The sequence below is a fragment of the Lytechinus variegatus genome, chromosome 1 (assembly GCF_018143015.1).
Source record: "Lytechinus variegatus isolate NC3 chromosome 1, Lvar_3.0, whole genome shotgun sequence".
NCBI classification, from domain to species: Eukaryota; Metazoa; Echinodermata; class Echinoidea; order Temnopleuroida; family Toxopneustidae; genus Lytechinus; species Lytechinus variegatus.
Genome location: NC_054740.1, coordinates 10,651,063 through 10,673,191, shown reverse-complemented (window position 1 = coordinate 10,673,191; position 22,129 = coordinate 10,651,063). Strand labels below are relative to the sequence as shown.

The 22,129-nt window shown below is 37.4% G+C and overlaps 1 protein-coding gene across 2 annotated transcripts in view; it reads left to right on the top strand.

Annotated features, from left to right (window-relative positions):
• LOC121427611 overlaps positions 1-22,129 on the top strand; it is a 64,622-nt gene that overhangs the window by 23,701 nt on the left and 18,792 nt on the right. For both annotated transcript variants that reach the window (XM_041624211.1, XM_041624135.1), the window contains exons 12-27: positions 4,487-4,717; positions 5,538-5,723; positions 6,226-6,375; positions 8,839-9,048; positions 9,504-9,772; positions 10,348-10,659; positions 11,033-11,210; positions 13,371-13,434; positions 14,091-14,163; positions 15,183-15,210; positions 15,604-15,659; positions 17,370-17,426; positions 18,723-18,800; positions 19,704-19,853; positions 20,770-20,860; positions 21,958-22,056. In XM_041624211.1, the coding sequence (XP_041480145.1) occupies positions 4,487-4,717; positions 5,538-5,723; positions 6,226-6,375; positions 8,839-9,048; positions 9,504-9,772; positions 10,348-10,659; positions 11,033-11,210; positions 13,371-13,434; positions 14,091-14,163; positions 15,183-15,210; positions 15,604-15,659; positions 17,370-17,426; positions 18,723-18,800; positions 19,704-19,853; positions 20,770-20,860; positions 21,958-22,056 (2,232 nt within the window). The remainder of the gene's footprint in view (positions 1-4,486; positions 4,718-5,537; positions 5,724-6,225; positions 6,376-8,838; positions 9,049-9,503; positions 9,773-10,347; positions 10,660-11,032; positions 11,211-13,370; positions 13,435-14,090; positions 14,164-15,182; positions 15,211-15,603; positions 15,660-17,369; positions 17,427-18,722; positions 18,801-19,703; positions 19,854-20,769; positions 20,861-21,957; positions 22,057-22,129) is intronic.

Sequence of the window (22,129 nt, the reverse complement as noted above, 5' to 3'; positions counted from 1 at the left end):
TTTATGGAAGCCGATGGAAAGAAATGCTCTCTCCCACTGATGCGCAATTGACAGCGTACGGCGAAGCTCAACTACCTTGTCTGGGTACCATAGTCATCTCAAGTCAATTCAAAGACTCACGTTGGGAAAAACAGACTTGGTATGTCGTGGACGCGAATGGACCAATCATTGTTGGACTCCCAACATGTACAAAGCTTGGTATTGTCACCATCAATGAGATACGAGAATCTGTGAGGGAGAAGACTGAGCAACCCCGTATACAGTCAGTGCGGGACTTACAGGAAGCGTTCCCTGAGCAGTTTGACAAGATTGGAAATTTCAAGGGGACAGCAACGCTTCACCTTAAGGATGATGCTACTCCATCAATCGACCCACCTAGAAAGTGCAGTGTGCACATGCGAGAGAAACTCAAACAGGAGTTGGATCAGATGGAAAGCAACGGCATCATCAGAAGAGTGGATCACCACACAGATTGGTGTAGCTCACTCACCACCGCCTTAAAGAAAGATGGTTCACTTAGAGTTTGCCTGGATCCCCGAAAGCTGAACCAGAGTCTGAAGCGGTGCCCTCACAAAGTGCCAACACTTGAGGAACTCAATCCTGCGTTTTCGGAAGCTAAGTACTTCTCAAAGCTCGACGCCAAGGCAGGATATTGGTCTGTGCATCTGGATGAAGCATCTCAAGAGCTTACAACATTCAGATCACCTTTCGGGAGACACTGTTTTCGCAGACTGCCATTCGGACTTTCAGTGAGTCAGGACATCTTTCAGCAGAGGATGGACTCAATCATCGCACAGGTGCCAGGCTGTGTTGGAATTGCAGACGATGTTGCAGTCTTTGGAAAAACAGAACAAGAGCACGATGATAATCTATGGAAACTACTAGAAGTCGCACAGAAAGAAGGGCTTGTGTTCAACAGTGCAAAGTGCGTAATAAAGGCACAGAGCATCAACTTCTTCGGATCACTGTACACAAACCAAGGTATTCTACCTGATCCGAGTAAGCTGGAAGACGTCAAGGACATGCCTTCTCCACGAAGCAAGGATGAGCTGCAGAGGGTCCTTGGCATGATGACATATCTGTCACCATACATACCCAGCTACTCAGAGAAAGCAGCAATCCTCCGAGAACTTCTCAAGAAGGATGTGCCATTCTTGTGGCAAGATGACCACGAAGAGGTGTTTCAGTCTCTCAAGGCTGAGGTATCAAAGGGAGCTTGTCTTCAGTACTACAAACCTAATGCCCCGACAGTATTGGAGGTGGATGCATCAGGCAAGGGACTTGGAGCATGCCTACTTCAAGATGGGAAGCCTGTAGCTTTTGCATCAAAGAGCCTCTCAGAGGCACAATCAAACTACTCAAACATTGAACGGGAGACACTCGCTCTGGTATTTGGCATCACACGTTTCCACACGTACTTGTTTGGCAGCAGTTTCACTGTCCACACAGATCATAAACCGTTGGAAATTATTTGCCGCAAGCCCCTGAGGAGTGCCCCACCGAGGCTCCAGAGACTATTAGTCAAGATCCAAGGATATGACTGTAACGTGGTGTATCGTCCAGGTAGTCAGTTAGTCCTCCCAGATACGCTTAGCAGACTTCCCAACCCAAAGAAGACAGAAGACGTACAAATCAATCTACATGTTGATGAAATGCTAACAATCCCTGATAGCGAAGATGATTTGTCTGTGTTCTCAGAGGATAAACGAACACAATTACTACAAGAGACAACAATTGATCCGGTCATGGTCATGTTGGCCAAGATCATTAAAGACGGATGGCCGGACGAGTTCAGGCAGGTACCAAACTGCCTGAGAACATTTTGGTCATACAGAGACGAACTTGGTACTGTCAACGGTATCGTCTTCAAGGGACGACAAGTAGTCGTACCCAAGGCACTCCAAGAAGACATCCTGAGACAACTGCATACCAGTCACATGGGTATTGAGAAGACCAGGCGGCTCGCCAGAGATTGTGTGTATTGGCCAGGAATCAACAAGGACATAGAAAATATCGTCAAAACCTGCCAAGCATGCCAAGAGAATCAAGATCAACAGCAGAAAGAGCCACTCGAACCACATGAGGTTCCTCCAACTCCATGGACAAAGCTTGCTACAGATCTGTTCCACCTAGATGGTACAGACTTTCTCCTCATCACTGACTACCACTCCAAATTCCCAGTAATCAGGAGGATGCACAGTACGACTAGCACTGCAGTCACTACAGTGATGAAAGAAGCGTTCAGCATGTTTGGAGTACCTGCAGAGGTTGTCTCAGACAACGGCCCTCAGTTCAGTGGTAAACCATTCCAAGAGATGTGTGCAAAATGGAACATTAAGCATACAACTTCATCGCCACGATATCCTCGTTCGAATGGTCTTGCGGAGAGAATGGTACGCACGGTGAAATCAATGATCAAGAAATGCAGACAAACAGGACAGGATCTCCTGGAAGCACTCTTGCATCTTCGTGCAACGCCACAAGCAGACTTACCATCTCCTGCTGAACTGATGTTTGGACGAAAAGTAAAAACAACACTCCCAGGTCGCAGCTATGGATATCCCCACAACGATATGCACGACCAAATCCAACAAAGAAGGGAGAAAATGAAGCATGACCACGACAAACATGCTGGGAAAGAACTACCCAAGTTAACCGTTGGTCAGAGAGTAAGGATGCTGGATACAGATGATAACACATGGATTCCAGCCAGAGTGTCTCGAGTGTGTGAAGCACCAAGATCATACGAAGTAACCACTCCCAATGGAAGGACACTAAGACGAAACCGGTCACACCTCAGAGAGATGTTCACAAGCCAGCCAATAAGTGACACCTCGTCAGCTAGTCTTGATCCACGGAGACTAGACCTTGAGGATGAAGAGGCAAAAGAAACCGGTAACCAAACACCACACACATACACTTCAGACAAAACTCCAAACTCTCAGTCTGATAGACATACATACACCACACGGTATGGTCGCCAAATCCATCGACCAATTCGCTACAGAAATCACACACATTAAAAAATAAATAATAATAAAAAAAAAAGTCAAAATCAAATAAAACAAAACACACATATGCACAGTTAATAAATAATCAGATATAGAGTAGAATCTCATTTTGATATGTATATATGTTGAATTCCACCTTTTAAAGAAACATATTCTTATTGGTTTGAGAAAAATGTTTAACTTCTAATAAGGAGAAATGTATAAGATTTGCTAAGTATGTGTTTAAACCCACCTTATTCCAAAACAAAGGAAGTTTACCTAGAAAAGTCAGTAAATTTTACTAAAGCCTTTGATGGAAGTTAATTGAGATCGAATAATTTCTCTAAGAATTTATAAAGTTTGTGATGAGAAAGCTGAATGTTGAAATGATTAATGCTTAGTTTTAATGTTTTGGTTTTGTTTTTAAATACATGCAGTTGAAGTTAATATTCAACACTTGAGTAGCATTTGAGAGAAATTGACAAATGTACAAGGAAAACAAAGGTCATATTTTGATAATTTATTTTAATTTCAACATAGCAAAGGCATTGTATTAGCATGGAACTCAAAATGATTATTGCATATTACATTCATCATCTTATGTTTATATATAGATGCATTTTTAATAATGTGCAAAGTGTTAATTTGTTACTCAAAGCTTTCAATTTTAAATTGGATAATACATGTAAGTTCAATCTTAGAAATTGATATATGATATATAGATGCTACTACATGTTCAAACTTGTTAAACCAACAGCAAAAGTTGTTTGGAAATACTTCGCATTGTTAATGTTTATCAAAACTGTTCAATGGTTTTAGGCATCATTGTTAATACAGGAGTTTAATTTTGAGGATGTACATTGTTAGTGTTATAGAAAAATTCTGATCATACCTTTGTTAAAAGGAGGGGGATGTTGTGATATGTCCAAGATCTATTTATTGTTACTACGCGCAAGATGTGATGCGGCGCGAACGAATATCAGAAGAGCAATAAACATCATGGCTACGAGTTGCTAAGACTGATTGTACTCTCGACTATTTATTATGTCTTCGAGCTCTTAACGAGTCTGAATCATCCCTATATAATGAGGACATAATACTTCATGTGTGGTTTTTATGTCTGCAGTGAGTTGGGTCATGGATGACTGGGAGAGAATGAAAGGACCAGGGAGTCGGGAGGAGAACCGTAGCGAGCAGCCGCGAGCTAGCTGGGCGCCTTGCCACTTTCCTAGCCGTAGTAGGCCTGTAAGTGGTCTTAAGTTGGTGGGATTTCGGCGCAACCCGATAAATTAAGTTGATATCACTAAGATGAGTTCATGGAGTGTATTATTTTTTAATGAATATTTCCATTTAATTTTTCCACGCATGTCGCTGAAATTTTACGCATGGTTCCACTTGGTCTCCATTTCCGCACGCATGGTGTTTGAACCATGCGTATTATACACTGGCGAGAACGCTGGTTGACACTATACTTGATGACCTTTGGTTCCACACAGGGTAACGCAAAAACCAGCAGAAGACCAAGCTTTGACAACAGCGACGGAAGGAAGGGGCGCAGACTGTCAGCGAAGGGTGCTGGGAGCCGACGCCCAAGTAAGGTCGAGGTCACGAATGGAGTGTCAGACGAGGGCATGGATGTAGAAGAGAAACCGTCGGTACGGTTCCAGGAGGTGATCCTAAAAGATTATCAGGAGCAGGAAGAGATTGACTTGGAGAAGGCTTGGCAGGTTGGTGATCATTCACTTATTCCTTTGATATCCAGTGTAATCCCTACATTCAAAGCCATAAATTGATAGCCTGATTTCTCAGATGTGATCTGCCTTTGAAATATTTTTTTTTGTATACAGGCTTAATTTTTTCCAATTGCGAGTACTTAGATTGAGGTAGAATTGTAGATGAGAATAAGGGCAATGTTGCTGCTGCTCCTTTTTAAATCTACATCAGCTTTGGATCTGGTCTTTTGTTGAATTTCTTTTGTATTTCAATGTATAAGCTATTCCACTGAAAAAGATTTTTTTTTTAATTGGGGTCAATATTTCATGTCGACATGGTTCATAAGGGTTGGGGAAGATGGAAATTATAATTTTCTATTGAAAAGTATGAGAAATCATTTATTTAAGGTGTGTTTTTGAAATGATTTTAAATTTATTTGAGTAATCAACTGATTTATCAAATTTGTCCATGAACCACTTGAATTGATGAGTTATAACAAAAAATGCTCTGCAATTCCATTAAATAATAAAGCATTTGCCCATCCAGCCCCCATTTTCAACCTTTCCTACTACATTTCATGAGCTTCTCAAGCTATAATAGTTTGAGAACATTACAGTCTTTCACATGAACCAGAATACAGGGTAATTTTTCATAAAGATTTGTTATAGTAACAAATGCACAATTTCTGTGAAAAAAAATCACCATCAGATATAAGAATTTCAGTAGCTTTTAACTATTATTGCATATTTGTTATTATACATGTAACAGATTTAATGAAACAGGGTCCAGATCTAGACCAGTCAATTCTATCTTTACCCCCTGTCTCTTCTGTAGGAGCTGATTGCACCGTTAGACATCACCCATGCTGATGTTGTCAACATAGAGGGAGAGAAGATTGACATCCAGGAGAGAGGAGTCTTTGACGTCTCCAACAGGGGTGGTTCTCCAACAAAGCCTGTTGTCGGATCATCAGTGTCCTTCTTGTCTATGTGGGCTCCTCAAGAAGAGAGGCAAAAGGACGTAAGTGATCTCTTTGTGCCAATGTTGAGAGGCAGAGAGTTGTAAGTCAGAGGTGGGAAGATGTTTTAGCGATTGTGTTAAAGCTATATTAACAGAAGTCTGAGACACTTCTCTGTAGCTTTGTGTGGGATCCCTCTCATGAAAAGAAAAATGCAACCATGCAACAATTCGGTTGCCAATTTAGAAAAGGAAATATCAAAAAAACTTTCGATTAAATCATTGTTGTATTGTATTGATACAGGAAAGATCATTGCCTACAGATAGCTAGCTCCAATAGAGCATCCTGTATTTCTGTAATGTTCTCTCAGACATGGCCTTGACATGTTACCAATTTTAAGAACAAAAAAATGATCAAATAATTTGTCCTCCACTCCTGCAACTTACCATTAGACACGACACTGATACATTTGATTCCTAATTTGAAGACTAGAAGATCATCAATAAAGCCTTGAAATATTTCAGTATCCAAAAGTTGCTCAACAAATCCTGTGTTGCATTACAGGAAAGATCAGAGCCTACTGATGGCAAGCTACGAGAGAGCATCCATCATTTCTGCAACATTCCTTCAGACATGACCTTGACGCGTAACCTTCAGCTGCTCAGTCGCTCCCACCATGCACCCAGCAAGTACAAAGCCACCCAGCCATTGGTTGTAAGTTATCACCTCTTGTTCTCTCATTAAAAAAGCATTATGTTTTCATGTGGAATTCGACACCATCTAGATGTAAATCCCACCCAGTCGAACTGTACTAGAATGAGATTTATAACTAGTAAACTTTTTTTTTGGTAAAAATTTTTTTTGGCATTACTCCTATGTGTTTAGGATCGTTTGCTCGATCTGTAATAAAAATCATTAGTCAGAAAAAATTGGAACCAGTGATATTCGAACCTTCCATCTACTGCTTGCCAAGCAGCGACAACCACCAGGCTATTCTGGTTCATGGCCAAGTCACAATGAACTGGAATTCAAATACCCTTGATCCTCTTCTTTCTGACTCATTGATATGCAAATGCAGTCCGCCATGGACAATAGTTAGGAAATAAAGGGGCTTTAATAGGAGAAATTATGATTTGTAAACAAATTTTCGGCATTACTCCTATGTGTTAAAGATCACATGCTTGATCTGAAAAAATTGGAACCAGTGGGATTCAAACCTGCCATTACATGATCACGTAAGGCCTCTAGAAAAGGCCTTATGGTAATGTCATTATCTCACTTTCCTTTGCCTCGCAGTTGCCCCAGGCTCAAGAATTTCTCTCTAGTACATGAGTTTGCTTAATCCCCTAAGATATCTGTGATGTAGGTATTTTCTATGCTTTTCACAAATATTTGGGGTCAGCAAATAATAATCTACCCCCCATGAAAGCTAGTTATCTGTAGAGAGGGTGGATGTTCATAAAGATACAATCGGTGCATTTCATAATACATCCATGCAAGTTGTGCTCTAATTGTGACATCACCCCTTCTTGTTAATCCTGAGAGATTGGTCAACTATGAAGTATTCATCACCATAATAGTAATCACAGTTTTGCTTTTTTCAGAGTGATGAAAAAATTCCATTTAAACCCTTCACTTTTCCCTGGATCCCACTGGCACCTTTACTGATATAATCCTTATTCTTCCCTGTCCTTGGAATTCATCATTCAGATAAATTTCTTTAATTTTTCAATTCGCAATCATGGCCCCTGCTAACTTGTATGTCTTTAGAGAGCAATTGGTCAATCCATAAGCCTCTCAGGATGATTAACGTTGGAGGCACATTATATTATAAAATACATAAGTTGTGATCTTAATTCTGAGTTGTAGGTGTCATTTGGGGTTGCCTTTTGCACAATTTTATGCAACACACTTTGGACCATAGAAAATACTTCTGCTTTTTGATAGAAGTGCCAATTGTAAATGATTTAAACACTTTTCTATTACTTTAAAGCCATCTGAATATAAAGGTCATCACACACCTTAATAGTGAACTGTGACCAGATTTTGTTATAAAACTTAATAAAATGGAATGCGAATATTGAGACAAGCAACATCTTACTGAGAAAAGTTCTAAATCATCATACAAATACTTATGTTCAAATCTGTTACTTTTCTAGCATCCTAGCATCCAAAAGCAAATTGAATATCTAGATGAGATGCAATCGTACGATTGACTGTGATTTGAGACCGATTTGGCATTTACTAAAAAATAAAGTATTGCTTTATCTAAAACTGTAAAATTAGTTTTCTTGCAGTTAATTTCGAGCCTCGTATAAAAAGATACTTTTTATTCACATTATCAGAAAATAAGCAAAACGTGATTTGTTTCAAAATGAGATTGTGGAGCGGTGTTCGGAAGCCCTTCGACTAAATGACAGACCAAGTGATGTTTTGATAAGTATGTTAATTAGACCAAATTGATAGTTGACCGGGTGGGTTTAGTCATGGTGGTGTGAGGAGATCTGAGAATTAGGTCATCTGCTAGTAGACCCATTAGCAGGTACTCTGAAATCTTGTTTAATTTAGGTCGTGGTCTAACTCTGTGCTAAAATTATAGGAAGCAAAAAAATGTCAAAAAATGTTGTCAACATTTAATGTTATGTACATGTACAATGTGCTCTATCATCATGCTTTAATGTATGAATGATATGAGTGATGGTTCAGCTGATAAATCGAACCCACATGTATACTGTTAGGGATTTTTGTCACAATTGGCTATCCATAGTTAAACCACAACATTAGACCAGTTTGAATTAAACTTGAGTTCAGAAGACAGTCTGGTAAGTATTAGACCAAGTGGCCTGTATTTTGAAGTCAGGTTTAACTTGACCATGATCTAAGTCTGTGCTAAGATTATGGAAAGACAAAACTTCTAACATTCTGTTTATATTGTATATTTATTATCTTTACTATTTTGTTTCCTTTTGTTTTCATAATGAAGAAAAATACACCAATATACTTCAGTTATCATTCCCAGACAATTTGAGTGTCATATGAGTTAATAAATTGGATGTGTACTGTTAGGGATTTGTGCCACAATTGGCTTTCCATAGTTAAACCACAACTTTAAACCAGGGTTTAATTTAAACCCAAGTTCAGAATATGGGCCAGTAAGTTTAGCCATTGTGTTTGCAGGCCACCGACCTAGCCAGTCATCCCAACACCCCCACCCTAGAGGAGAGGCAGAAGTTGATGTCGGCTGCAGCAAGACGTATCCTTCGAGAGGCTGAAACCGTTGTAACGGCAGAGACTGGCGGGTCGCAGACGACAGGAAGCGACAAAGGTGGAGAAAAGAATGACGACGTGAAAAGCTTGGAGACTTGGGAGAAGAGAGCCATGCAACTAGTAAGATTGTATACTCCTGTTTCTTTTTATTCATATTAGTAGGCTCATATTTGCTATGAAGCTGGTCAATGCTGAGGCAGGTCAAATCCTGATTCAAATTCTGGTTCACTTAATGTTAAAGTGATACATTGAAGGGTTAGCAGTGGCTTTAATGTATTTTATGATGGTAATGATGATGATGATAATGATGATAATAAAAAAGAATATTAGGATGAAGACAACGATGATGATGATGATAATAAAAAAAGAATATTAGGATGATGACGATGATGATGATGATGATGATGATGATGACAGGGATAGTGGTGACAATTAGGATGATTTAATTCAGTATAATAACAAGGACAGTGATAATTATGATTAAGCTGATGACAGTAATAACGACAATGATGATGACAATAATACTACATTGACACCTATTTTAATGACCAGAATGTCGTTTTCTCTCTATCTAGTTTGATGAAGAAGCCCTGACCATCGTCGGCCAGCCAGCTCCCATCCAGCAGGACATCTCCCGCCTCTACTGGACGCCGGCCCCGCCCAAGATGAACTTTGAACCCACTCAGATCAAGGACGTCCTCTACCCTCAGTTTGAAGGTATGGGAATAAGCCAGGACATCGAAAGACTGACCTCGATACCCGACACGGAAGGTGATGACGGTGACCTCGAGGCCATGTCTGCCTGGGATGAGGCAGATTATGAAGAGAGACTCTTGCAAGAAAGGTAAACTGAGCAGTAGCCTTATAACAATAGAACTTATGCATATGATGTCACGATCTCATAGCACTCTCCCTCAGAGGATATAGGAATACGCATAAATGGTGTTGTCAGAGGTGTGCCAGCTGCAGATAAACTTCATGTAGGCATGCAAAGCAGTTCCTTCAGCGTATTCAGATGGCGGTACAAAAGCGTCATTGCATAAGGTCTATAAAGGCTGCTACACATTCGCAAGTTGTCCGGTGAGCCTCATCAGCTGGATATGTATTTACTGGGGCATGAAATTACAATAATTGGCCAATCACAACGATGGACTCTGCTTGAATCTCTGCATTGTCTAATGTTATGAGTTGAGCTCCTCTTTGGTTCCTACCATTTTGGGAAATGTTAAGGGGATGTTAAAGGCCCCTCTGTAATTGGACTCGGTCTAACGGCTCCATACAGTACACTGAAGTTTGAACAGCATCTCATCTTGAGATTGGATAGAACGTATAATGAACTCATGCTCATGCATCAGATGTATACATGTATTTGTATTGCCTGCCTAATTTACGGGTTTGGTGATTTCTTAAAATTTCTAGGATTCTGGGACGCAACTTCAAATCTAGTGAAGACCTGACAGAGCTCGGCAGGGCCAAGTACACCAGGAAACTGAATGGGAAGCCACCGCACTTCCTGCGCCCTTCCTCAGCAGGTGGGATACCGCTGCCCGCTGAAGGTCTACCAGGCATGGCCACCCCAGACAGTGATGGGTTACCCCGTGCAGTGAGGCAGGAAATCTTGGTCAGTGTTCGGGTACCCTCGGCTGCCAGTGAAGCCAAGTTTTCGGTCCAGAGCAGCAGAGCAGGTTCTAAGCTCTCAGACATCCTCCCGCCACCTCAGCATAAACTCAGGTACTTGAATGATAGACCAGAAAGTAACAGGGCATTCTTACACAAAGATTTGTGAATACTTGCAAATTTGATACAATAATTCTAATTGGTCACTGGCCAGACAAATGTACTTGCAACAGTGCTTGAATGGTATTTTAGATGATGAATGAATTTAACTATGAAAATAAAATATAATTGTTTTTGTGGAAATTATTTCTCGTACATGAGTACCAATTCTACCCCAGACCTTAAGGGCAATGACTTTCCATTCTTGTTAACAACTGACTTTCTTGCACCAGGAACTGTGTTTCACTTCGGGTACAATTACACTGCCAATTTTAAGAGCGTCATGTGATTGAATTAGCCCTAAAATTAAATCTTCCACCTCTTTCAGGAGGACCAACTCTGCTCCTGATCTTGAGGGTGATGACTTCCCATTCTTGGTACCATCTGACTTCCATTCCGTGATGGAGGATGTGAAGAAACAGAAGCAGTATCTGGCTGACCTGAGAGATGCCAAGGAGTTCGACGAAGAGAATGAGATCATGGAGGAGGAAGTGACCAAAGAAGAGGTAAAGAATTTGGTCAACTCTTTGCCCGCTCTTTTAATTCTGGGCCCCGTCTTATAAAGAGTTGCTTTGGATCCAATCAACCACAACTCTGGAAAGCCAGCAATGTCAGCATCACAAATGCATGTGTGTTCAAAATATTTTCCAAATATGCTGTATATTCATACGTTCAATGCTTTCTCACCAAATCAGTGTGCTTCTTTTTATTTACAATGTAGGTTGTGCAAATTTCAGTTAGGAAAAATTATGACAATGATGGATTTCCATAGAGTTGAGGTTGATTCGATCAATCATATTTCTTTGTAAGACAGAGCCCTGGGGGAATAATTTTGACAGTGTCTTTATATTTTCTTTGAAGTAAGTTTTCCATATTGCACTGTTAATGCAGGTTATCACTGCATAGTGTCACTGAAGAACTGTAGGCATTTATTAGCTTCTCTAGTATGAAATTAAAGTTTTTCCAGTATGAAATTAAAGGATGAAATATAATTTTTATGCTTGTTGATTTAATTGTACAAATGTGCAAAATTGCAACATTTAGCGAGGTTACCACTTGGTACAGAGGTTTTATGGCTCAGTGGATAAGTCTTCGGACTTTGAACCAAAAGGTCCCGGGTTCAAAGTATAAATAGCCTCTGAAAAAAAAAAATTGTCCCTGGGCCTGTTGGTCATACTCTCCACCCAGGAGTGGTAAATGGATACCAGGAAGAGAGGAATTCCTTGAATGCTAGATGGCCTGTCAGGGGAGCTGGATGGTATTCTGGAACACTGTCGTAACTTTTGTCATAAATTTTGTAATTTCTCTCCGAGATGTGACACCGCTATGATTGTCACAAATCGGTATTCTGAACATTGTCTTTTCCCTGTCATTACTCTTAAAGTTCCTGCCCATCTTTTCAGAAGCAAACCAATCAAAATAATCGTTATTTCCCAGTGGGAGCCCTTTTAGCCAATAGGAAGGCCCCGTGGCAGGTAGGGCGTATCCCCAATACAGTTGCTGGCATCGCACAACTACTGTGACTAAGCGTATATTGATGCGCTTAATCACAAAGAGAGACGGAGCTTTGAAGGATTTTTGAGAAGTAGAAAAAGAAGGAAAACAGAGAAAAAGAGGAATTAATATGTAGGGCCTAACTAATTGTAGTATTAAAAAATAATTTTGAACATTGTCATGGATGATGAGTGAAACTAATAACACAATCTAATATAAATAATATCATTATTTGCTTGACATTTAGTCGGCAAGGTGTCGGGATATTTGGTACTAAAAGATATGACAAAATTTGTGACTGCTACCCCCCTGTCATAACTTTTGTCATATCTTTTGTTCGTATAAAAGGATTACGCGCATTTAAAGCCGCATATTTTTGGTGCACGCTAAAGAGAAGAGACAAAATTTATGACATTTTTGTGACAAATGTAATGACATCCACCAGAATACCGATTTTGTCATATCTCTGAGAAAAGATAAAATATGGAGAAAAGACAATGTTCAGAATACCAACCCAGGGTTTTTAAATACTTCTCTTGGAATTATTGTATCAAATGTTCCCTTATTTGAACCATGCTTGTGTGTCTTTTTTTATGTCGTCAATTCCATTCAGCTACCAGAAGTTTGCGGTAGAACCATTTGGTCTTATTAGCCTGCCATCTTTTTTTATCATTTGTATGGCCTGTTCAGAGAAATAATTACACAGGGGCTCTGGCAATTTCGCCCCCAAAGTGCTCAAAAGAGCCCTGGAGAATACCCATTTCACTGTAATTTATCCAATGTTGCAGATTGACTTATTACACATATGTTATGAAAATTAGCCTCTGAAAAAAATAGATAATAATTTTGTCCCTGTGTTGCCTGTTGGTCATACATGATACATAAGTAAGTTAAAGTGTAACTTTTAATGTAATTCAAGGTCACTGAAGTGAAAGCATTGATCTTCTTGAATGTGTTTATGCAAGTTGACTGGTGTTGAAACCATTTCAAAAGTAAAATGTCATTGTGCTTTTGAATCTGTATACAACATTAAAACTAAACCTACCATTGTTTCAATCAGCAATATTGAATAACATTAGGCAACACTGGAGTCATGCGTGTGTTTATTTGTTATTTATGGAGTGAATGATACATTTAGGTCATGAAGTATTGTTTTATTTCTAATCTTACAGCTTGAGATGTTTACTGGACCTGATCTAACATCAACACAGCCGAAGGAAGAAGAAAAGAAACTCAGTAAGTCTCTTGATAATGATTAATTCAGTGTTAAACAGTTGAAAGAACTCTCAATATTCAGTATTCATCAAGACTCGCTCTTTCTCTCTCTTTCTCTTATTACTCCTTCCTCTTTATTTTCTCTTTTTCTGTCTGTCATTCTCTTCCTCCACTCATCCTCTCTTTATCTTTCTTCCTTTGTTGCTTCTCCCCTCCCCATTCTCTCTATATCTCTCGCTTACTCCTCTAGTCTTGTTTTACAAACTTTTATATTATTGCTAATTTTATTTGGGGACACTCTGTCTTAAATTTCTGTTCATACCTTTTTTTATATCTCTTTGAATGCTGAAAAAAAAATTATGGGTGATGATAAAGACATTTTATTTGAATCCAGATTTCCATATTTTACCATATTGCACAGATATTACCCAAAAACTTTAGCCATTTACTAGATTCTCCAGGATAAAGGTAAAGGACAAAACTAATTGTTTTGATTGTTGTTTAATGGTTGATTGTGTAAAATGCAACATTAGTGTGCCAAGGATTAGTTCAGATAAATTGTATCTTCTCAGACATGTAATGATCATATGCCTTTAATAAACTCTCTCCCCTTTAACTTTCACAGTAACTCTGTAATTATTTCTGTGTTTTTTTCTTTTGTCTATTATCTCCATCAGGTGAGGGACCGTCTCTTGCACAGTTAGCTAGAGATGCCGGCATGAAATATGTCATCTACCCCACTCGCAAGGGGTGAGTGACGTTCACATTCTATTTAATATTTATTGAATGGTTTATTTATAAATGTTGGAAATATCTGCTGAATCACAATCACTTTGCAATGGTGACACGACATTTGCTCCTTTGACAATAGACCAGTTCAGCATACCTCATGGGCAATTTTGGTCAATGACCTTTCATTTCTTTCATTATGATAGGCAGATTTCAAAGCAAGATATTAATTATGTGAGCATGCCTTACATAGAGAAATTGCATAGACCAGTTGACTAAAATAGCCCCCAATGAACACTAAGAAGGTATTTGTTGCATTTCTGCTATGAATGCATTAGCATGTTGTTATATCAATGTACTTAGCCAACTGTGAAATACCAGTCGCTAACGGACGCATGGTTGTTTTTTGTGGATCTAATGAAAAACCCAATTCAAAAGAATATATGAATAATCAAGACATCAAAGTTGGTGGTCATCTCATTGAATATTAAACTGCCATGTCACTTTAGGACAAATGGCCTTCTTCTGATCGAGTGCAGAATGGAACTCCGAACTGACTTGTTGTTCCAGGCTTAATTTCATCTAAGATGTAGAGTTAGGGATGCAATAGGGTTTTATTTTAGGTTTAGGGTAATTTAAAGCGGAGCAATTGCCGCCGGAGCAAGTGTAACAGAACCTATTGCAATATTCAGGATATGTATATACATTATATACAAGCATGCATCATACAAATACATAGGCAATTATTACCCAAAAAAGTGGTATAAATTATTGAAAGATAATATGGATGTATACACCAATCAGCACATTTCATATTTTTCTACAAAACACCAAGTTGTGTTTTTAGGCTTTTTACTTCAGTTTAATCACATCAATTGTTTAGAAATATATTTGCACAACTGGTATGCAATACGATTCTAATGTGTTAGTAAGCTTTTAGTATCGGGTATGATTTCTGTAGATGCGTTCTGTCATGTACTATGATCTTTATGGACATGTTACCTTTGATACTTAATGACTTCTATTTTTCTTCTGTACAGGAAAAAGAAGAAAAAGCATTGGGACCCTGTAAGTATTTCACTCTTCTAAAGTTCAAGATATATACTGTGAAATTCTTTCAATATCAAATGAGAAACAGATGAGAGGAGAAAGTGCTTTTGAACTTTCATAGTTAACTTTCTTTTCTCTCCTAAATGATCCTTAAAAAAAATACAGGTTTCTTTCTGTTCTTAATCTATGTTTACGTTATATTCATTTAACACTTACTTTCAATTAACTATTTAATGTTTGAATGAAAATCTGGTGTTTAAAGATGGGTATGAGTATTTTCAATTCTTGTGCACTTCCATCCCAAATATTCATCACATTGAAGACATGTATTGAAATATATATTTTGTTGGAACATGTGATATCTTTGTCCCTTTTATGATTATTTGTCCTTCTATATCTTTTCTGCTTCAGAGACGCTTGAAACAGATAGATGATTTCCTGAGACAAGAACCTAATGTCATTTCAAGGTAGTTAAATTACCATTTGGTCTAAACCCACTTGGTCTACTTTCCCTTTTGTCTAATCCCTATTCCTTCTCCGTCAACAACCACTTCTTTTACTACCCATTTACATGTAGTCTTGCCATTGAGCGCATTTTCCATTTTGTCTAATTTCCAGTTGGGCGACATGGTTAAATGAACTACTTATGAACCAAGTTTTCATTTGACAAAGTAAAACTGATAAGTAGACAAAGTTCAAATTAGACTTACTGGACATAACTAACTGCACAGAATTAGACTAAGGCCCATGTTCTGAAGTCAGGTTTAACTTAAACTCAGGTTTAAAGTTGTGGTTTAAGTATGGACAGCCAATTGTTACATAAATCACTTACAGTAAAGATATCATATTTCAGCTCATTTGGCTCTCAAATCATAATTGTCTAGGAAGTATAAGTAGATGATTGTCTTCACCATCGATGAATATGGAAAGAGCACAGTGAACATAAGAAAGAACAACTTAATGAAAATTTTGACACTTGTGGCTTCCCATAATTTTAGCACAGAGTTAGACCATAGTCTAAGTTAAACCTGACTTCAGAATACAGGCCTAAGTGTTTATTGGACCAGGTTGGGTGAAGACCAAACAGCACTTAGACCAAATTGATATGAGCCCAAAAGGGTTTACACAATGTGGTATATATTATTATTATTGTATTGGGAAGTAGGTACTTTTTATGGTGATCCTCAAATTGGCAATGTTGCGCTAAAGAGACAGGTTTAGAAGTACGGCTCTTATTGTATTTTTTTGTACACAAAACTTGTTATTTTTCCCAGTGTTATCTCTGAGGGTGCAGCTTGTCTCCTTAGCTTAAGATATGTTTTGGGAAAGTGTATCTGACACAACGTACATGTTAAGTCCATAAAAGGACATGCGATCTTGAGAAATAATGGGGAAACATTACATCAAATTTGTATAAAAAATATTGAGAGTTCCACATCTGAACTTTCCATTTTGGAGCAACTGCTAATTATACATGTACATTCATTGGAGAAAGTCCATCATGATTTTCAAACTTTCATGAATTTCTATGTTTTTAATTTTGATTTTTTTTCTTCAAAAATTTTTTTCATTGAAATAGATATTTCCCCTGGGTTTCATTCTACTAAAATTAAGCACTATCTGGTACATGTACATGTAGTCTATAATGTATTTACAATATTACTGAGGGCTTTTGTTTTCCTGTTTACCCAGGGCCTATGATGTATTTTGTAAAAAAAAGTGTGAAATACTTCTCTTTGTAATGTTTGATACTGTAGCATGTTCAGTGTTGTTTAATGCATGTACAAAGTTATCAATACTAAATACAATAGGATATCATCAGCATTTATTCGAATTCAAATTCAATTCAGTTTTTTTTTTAAGTCCGAAGACTAACAATTTGAGTTTACAATAAAAACACATAACAGAGAAAATAAATAAATAACATGCAGTGACCATTATTTAACCAATTACACATAGAAAAAAAAAAATGAATTGTAAAGAGCTCATTATTCAAAGTTTTTATATATCCTGTAACATACTAGTTGAAAATATATTTGCTGTTCTGATTTCAAATTCATTCATACTTGAAAAATATGTGTTATTAAGAATTATGAAATCAAGTTTATGTTACTTTGTAAGAGCAGCTTAAAATATAGTAAAGTAATGTGGGTCTTACTTTCATACATTTTTTGCAGGTCCTTGAGTTTGCCAAAGATAACAATGCCAGTTGATCCACTTGTCAGAGTTTCAAAGTGAGTATACATTTTTATTTCTCAGGTAAATTATTAAGTGACATATACATTTAACTGCCATTTTACCACTTTCATCCAATCTTTTCTTCACCTTTCATTTCCAGGCTTTATAGTTTCATGTTTGCTCTCTTTCTACCTCACTTTGTGTGAGACAGAATACTTTCTTTGATTTATCAGGTATTTAGTAAATTACATTGAATTGTCACTTTACCCCTTTCATCTAATCTTTCCTGTCCCTTCTTCCCAAAGCTCTGTAATTCCCATGTTTTTTTCTATTTCTCTTTCTACCTTACTTTATTTAGGACAGAACGTCTTTGATTTATCAGGGGAGCATTTCATCAAAATTTTTTGTTAGAAAAATTTTTAGATCTGACAACTTTCCTTGAATTTGATTTGCTTAGGAGCACTGTTACTGTGGTAATTGTCGGATAAATCGTCTGACAAGTTATTTCGTGAAACGCTCCCAAGGTATATTTGTAAGTCTCATTCCATTGTCATTTTGCCCATTTCATCTTATCTTTCCTTACTCTTTCTAGTCTTATTGAATCCCTCTTGTGTTGTTTCTCCTTTTCTCTCTTTTAGGCTCTCTCTTTTCTTTCTTTCTTTCTGTCTCCTTTTATATGAGACAGGATCATTTGTTCTCTCTCTTTTTTTCTCTTAAGTTTTATGCCACAGTGACACCAGTAAAACTGACTCCTGGGCCCTGTCTTACAAAGAGTTGCGATTGATCTGATCATTCACAACTATGGACAGCCAGCTACGTCAACATCTATTCATGTTTGTTCTAAAATATTTTCTTACTATGATGTATAATCATGCATTCAATGTTTTCTTGAAAATTCAATGTGCTTCTCTTTGTTTACTAAGGACATTGTGCAAATTACCTGTAGAAAAAATTATGACATTGATGGATTTCCATAGAGTTATGATTGATTGGATCAGTCGTAATTCTTCGTAAGACGGGGCCCAGACCAACCCAAGCTATTACATTGTTTCAAATGAAAGAGCATAATCAGTTGGTTTGGTGTCGGTTATGTTGGTAAAACTGGTCCACTACTTTTTCTATATTTATTTATCTCTATACCTTTCCTCTCTCTCTCTCTCTCTTCCCTGGTATGTAAGGGAGGGAAAGTGGAATATTCAAATGAGACTACCAATATGATTTTCATTTTTCTTGAGATGAGTCCTAAAGGTAGGTAGCTAGTACAAGTACAGAAGAATTGGCATGATATATAAAATGTGGAGTCCACTAGATACATGTAAATATACCTTTTTTCATAATCCACCTTCTTCTAGGAGAGTTCGCCGTCCACGCAGGAAAAGTGTACCAGATGTCATGGACTTTGAAGAGTTCCTGAGGTCAAAGTTTGTATGGTCAGTTCTCTCTGCATTCATGTCCCCCTCTCACTGTTGAATTTATTGGTTGTATTCGCACAGCGAGGTGAAACTCAAAGTAAAGGTTCAAACTATATGGGCAGCCATAATTGTCAATGTCAAATTCATTTCAATTTAACTTTGACCATCATGTAATTTTAGTATGATACACTTCCATACATCCCTTCCAAGTTATCCTGGGCCTTGGGCTAGTGGGTTAAAACAACAACAAAATAATAAAATACAAATTTTGTGAAAATTTGCTAAATATCCACTGAAGAAATATCCTTTTTGTCTTCTGCAAATTTCCATTGCCATTATGTGATTCACAGCAGAGATCTTGGGGGCATTGGGCACCTTCCCCCTCCAACCCTGGCTCTGGCAAGAATAAGCTGAAACTATGAGGAGGATAAAGAGCTATTGAAAGGATTGTCTGGATACAAAATATGTCTTTCAGCTGTTGTGAATAAGGATTTATCAAAATGCTAGTAGACCTTTTCACAAGTTTGTTTTGATTTCTGATATCAAAAGCTGCTCTTGACCACCAGAAAGCTTTTGAGAGGCTTGCCTGACAATAGACAAGTTTACTATTAACATATTCAAATTTTATGCATACTTTTCAAACAAAACTTGTTTTTACAATGAAAATGCTTAGAGGTTTGCAGGACATAGCAACAAGTAATGTATGCAAACAAGATTCCTGGTATTATGGGTTCTTTTTTACCAACGTGATAAAGGAATGCCTCATTTTTAGGGGGAAGAAACATCCATAGATTTTAAAGTTGATTTCAAGTTCTGTATAGGGGAGTGTTAAAGTAAATAGTCACTAGCAATGACTGAATAAATTGCAGTCAGTAGACTGGTGCCTCTTTCACAATAACTTCATTTTCTTAATAATGACAGGAAACCAATCAATGTTCGTGAGTGGGTACGAGACCTATGGGATGAATGGTTCGATGAGGTCTACCCACCGAGTGAAGAAGGCAGTGAGGCGGGGAGTCAGATAGAGGGCGCTCAACAGTCCGTCACCAGTGCGGCAACACTTGCAAAAGGGTAAGCCACTGTGTGAAACTTGTCAATTAATATTGAAGTTTTTTAGCCAAGTCTACATTTAGAACTTCTTAGATCATTGTGATCATTATTCATGTTTTGGTTAGGTCTACACTGTATTCTGTATTTTTCTTTTCATTTTCATTTTCTTCTATATTTTTATCTTTTGTGTGCATTATGTATCATGATCATGTCATGGACAGAGGGATTGTAAGAGTAAAGAATTTATGATCTTTTCTTCATTTATTGAATATAATTGGTTTTCTCAATTTTGTTTGTACATGTCAAATTTTCCAGGCCTGTCAAATATTCTTCATAGTAAATCGGTAACTGGTAGGAAGAAATTCCTTGATTGTTCGAAGTGCATGATCAGGGTAGTATCGGGCTAAAGCCGGAATTATGCATGTAGTGCCTAGGAACATTGTATAAAGTGTTACATATTAATGTCCCATATTATTGTTATATAAAGCAAGTTTGGAGTTCCATTCTGCCCATGATCAGAAGAAGGTTATTTGAACTCTTAATAAAATGGTGGTTAATATTTAATGAGATAAGCACCAACTCTGATGTCTTGATTATTCATATATTTTAAATGTGTTTCCACCATGTTTCCACTGGAAAGTAACAATGCGTTCAGTAACAAGTGGTATTTAACAGTTGGCCAAGTTGTAACATGCGAATGCATTCAAAGTAGAAATGCAACAAATACCAATAAACACCAAGTGTTTATTGGTGTGCTACTCTAGTCACCTGGTCTATGCCATTTGTGCATCCTGCTATGTCAGGCATCCTTGCATAATGTCTTGCTTTGAAATTTGTCTATCCTAATGGAAGAAATGAAAGGTCAATTGTACAAATCTGCCCATGAGGTAACTCCGAACTGGTCTATTATTGATATAATTTTGTATTCTATGTACAGTGGGATGTCTGCGTTGAGTACAGCCATGTCTGTGCATCTTGAAAACCTGAACATAACTGCAGAGACTGAAGAAGAAGGGCAGCTCATGGAGGTAAAACAATGTTTATTTTTGAACACCCAGACCACATAACACAAGGCTTTAAAATTGATTGATTGTAAGGCCACATGCATTTATCACTATGCAGTCAGTTGCATGATCATTGGAATAAAAAGCTAAGCAATTGAGTGCAAGGCTATTTTTCTTATCAATTGCATTTCCATGTATTACTACATGCAATCCATTGTATAAGGCAACCATGTTACACAAAGCTATGTTGTTGATCATAAAGCTGACTGTTATGATTAATTGCATTTACCACTGCATGCAATCATTTGTATAAAGCCAATACAAAGTATGTGATCAATTCCATGGTACACAGAGCACAGTGATCTATCATAAAGTTGACTTTTATGTTTGATTGCATTTTTCGCTATGTGCAATCGATTGTACAAATCTACTGTGATTGATTCTATGTAACACAAGGCAAAATGATTGAACGTAAGGTTAATTTGTATCATTGATTACTTTTTTAGTGGAACAAATCAACTGTACGATCAATTTCCAAGCAACTTAAGTTTTATAGAAGTTTTTTATAATAAGTTGAATTTGTATGATTGATTGCTTTGATCCCAGTTTTCAATCCTTGTAGAAATCAACTGTGTTTGATTAAGTCAATTTACCTCTTCACCAAGTGATTGATTGTAAGGCCATCTTTTACAATTGATTACATTTATCATTATGTAATGTCCATTAACTAATCATTTGCATCAATCACCACATATCTATCTCACCATATTCAGATTTGTTGGGTTATACATTTTTAAAGGATTTCCTCTTGTTTTTTTTCTCTGATTCAAGTGTAATGTCATATATAGTAATGAAAATTAATAATTTTTCTGTTAATATTAGTTCACTGCACTTTGAATTTTTTGTTAAAAATGCTTCATGAATATATTGCATTATTCATTATCATGAAATTTTTCTATTTCGCTTATCTTCATGCTGTATCCATTGTGTCATTCTTAGAATGCTAATTGTTTGCTGGGGAAGTTTAAATAGATATTTCATCCAGTAAATATGAGTCTGTGACCGATTTTAAAGCCTTTCTTGAAAGCATTTATACTTTTATCATTTATTCCACCCAACAGGAGCTATACACAGAAGCACTTTACATGACAGAAAAGTTAGAAAGTGACCCTAAGCCATCACCATTCGACCTCACTCGACGAGGAATCATTTACCGTAAGGTATGTACATGTATCAAGAAATCATCCAGTCAGAATATGTCTTTGTAAATTTCTTCATTTAGTTTATATCCCT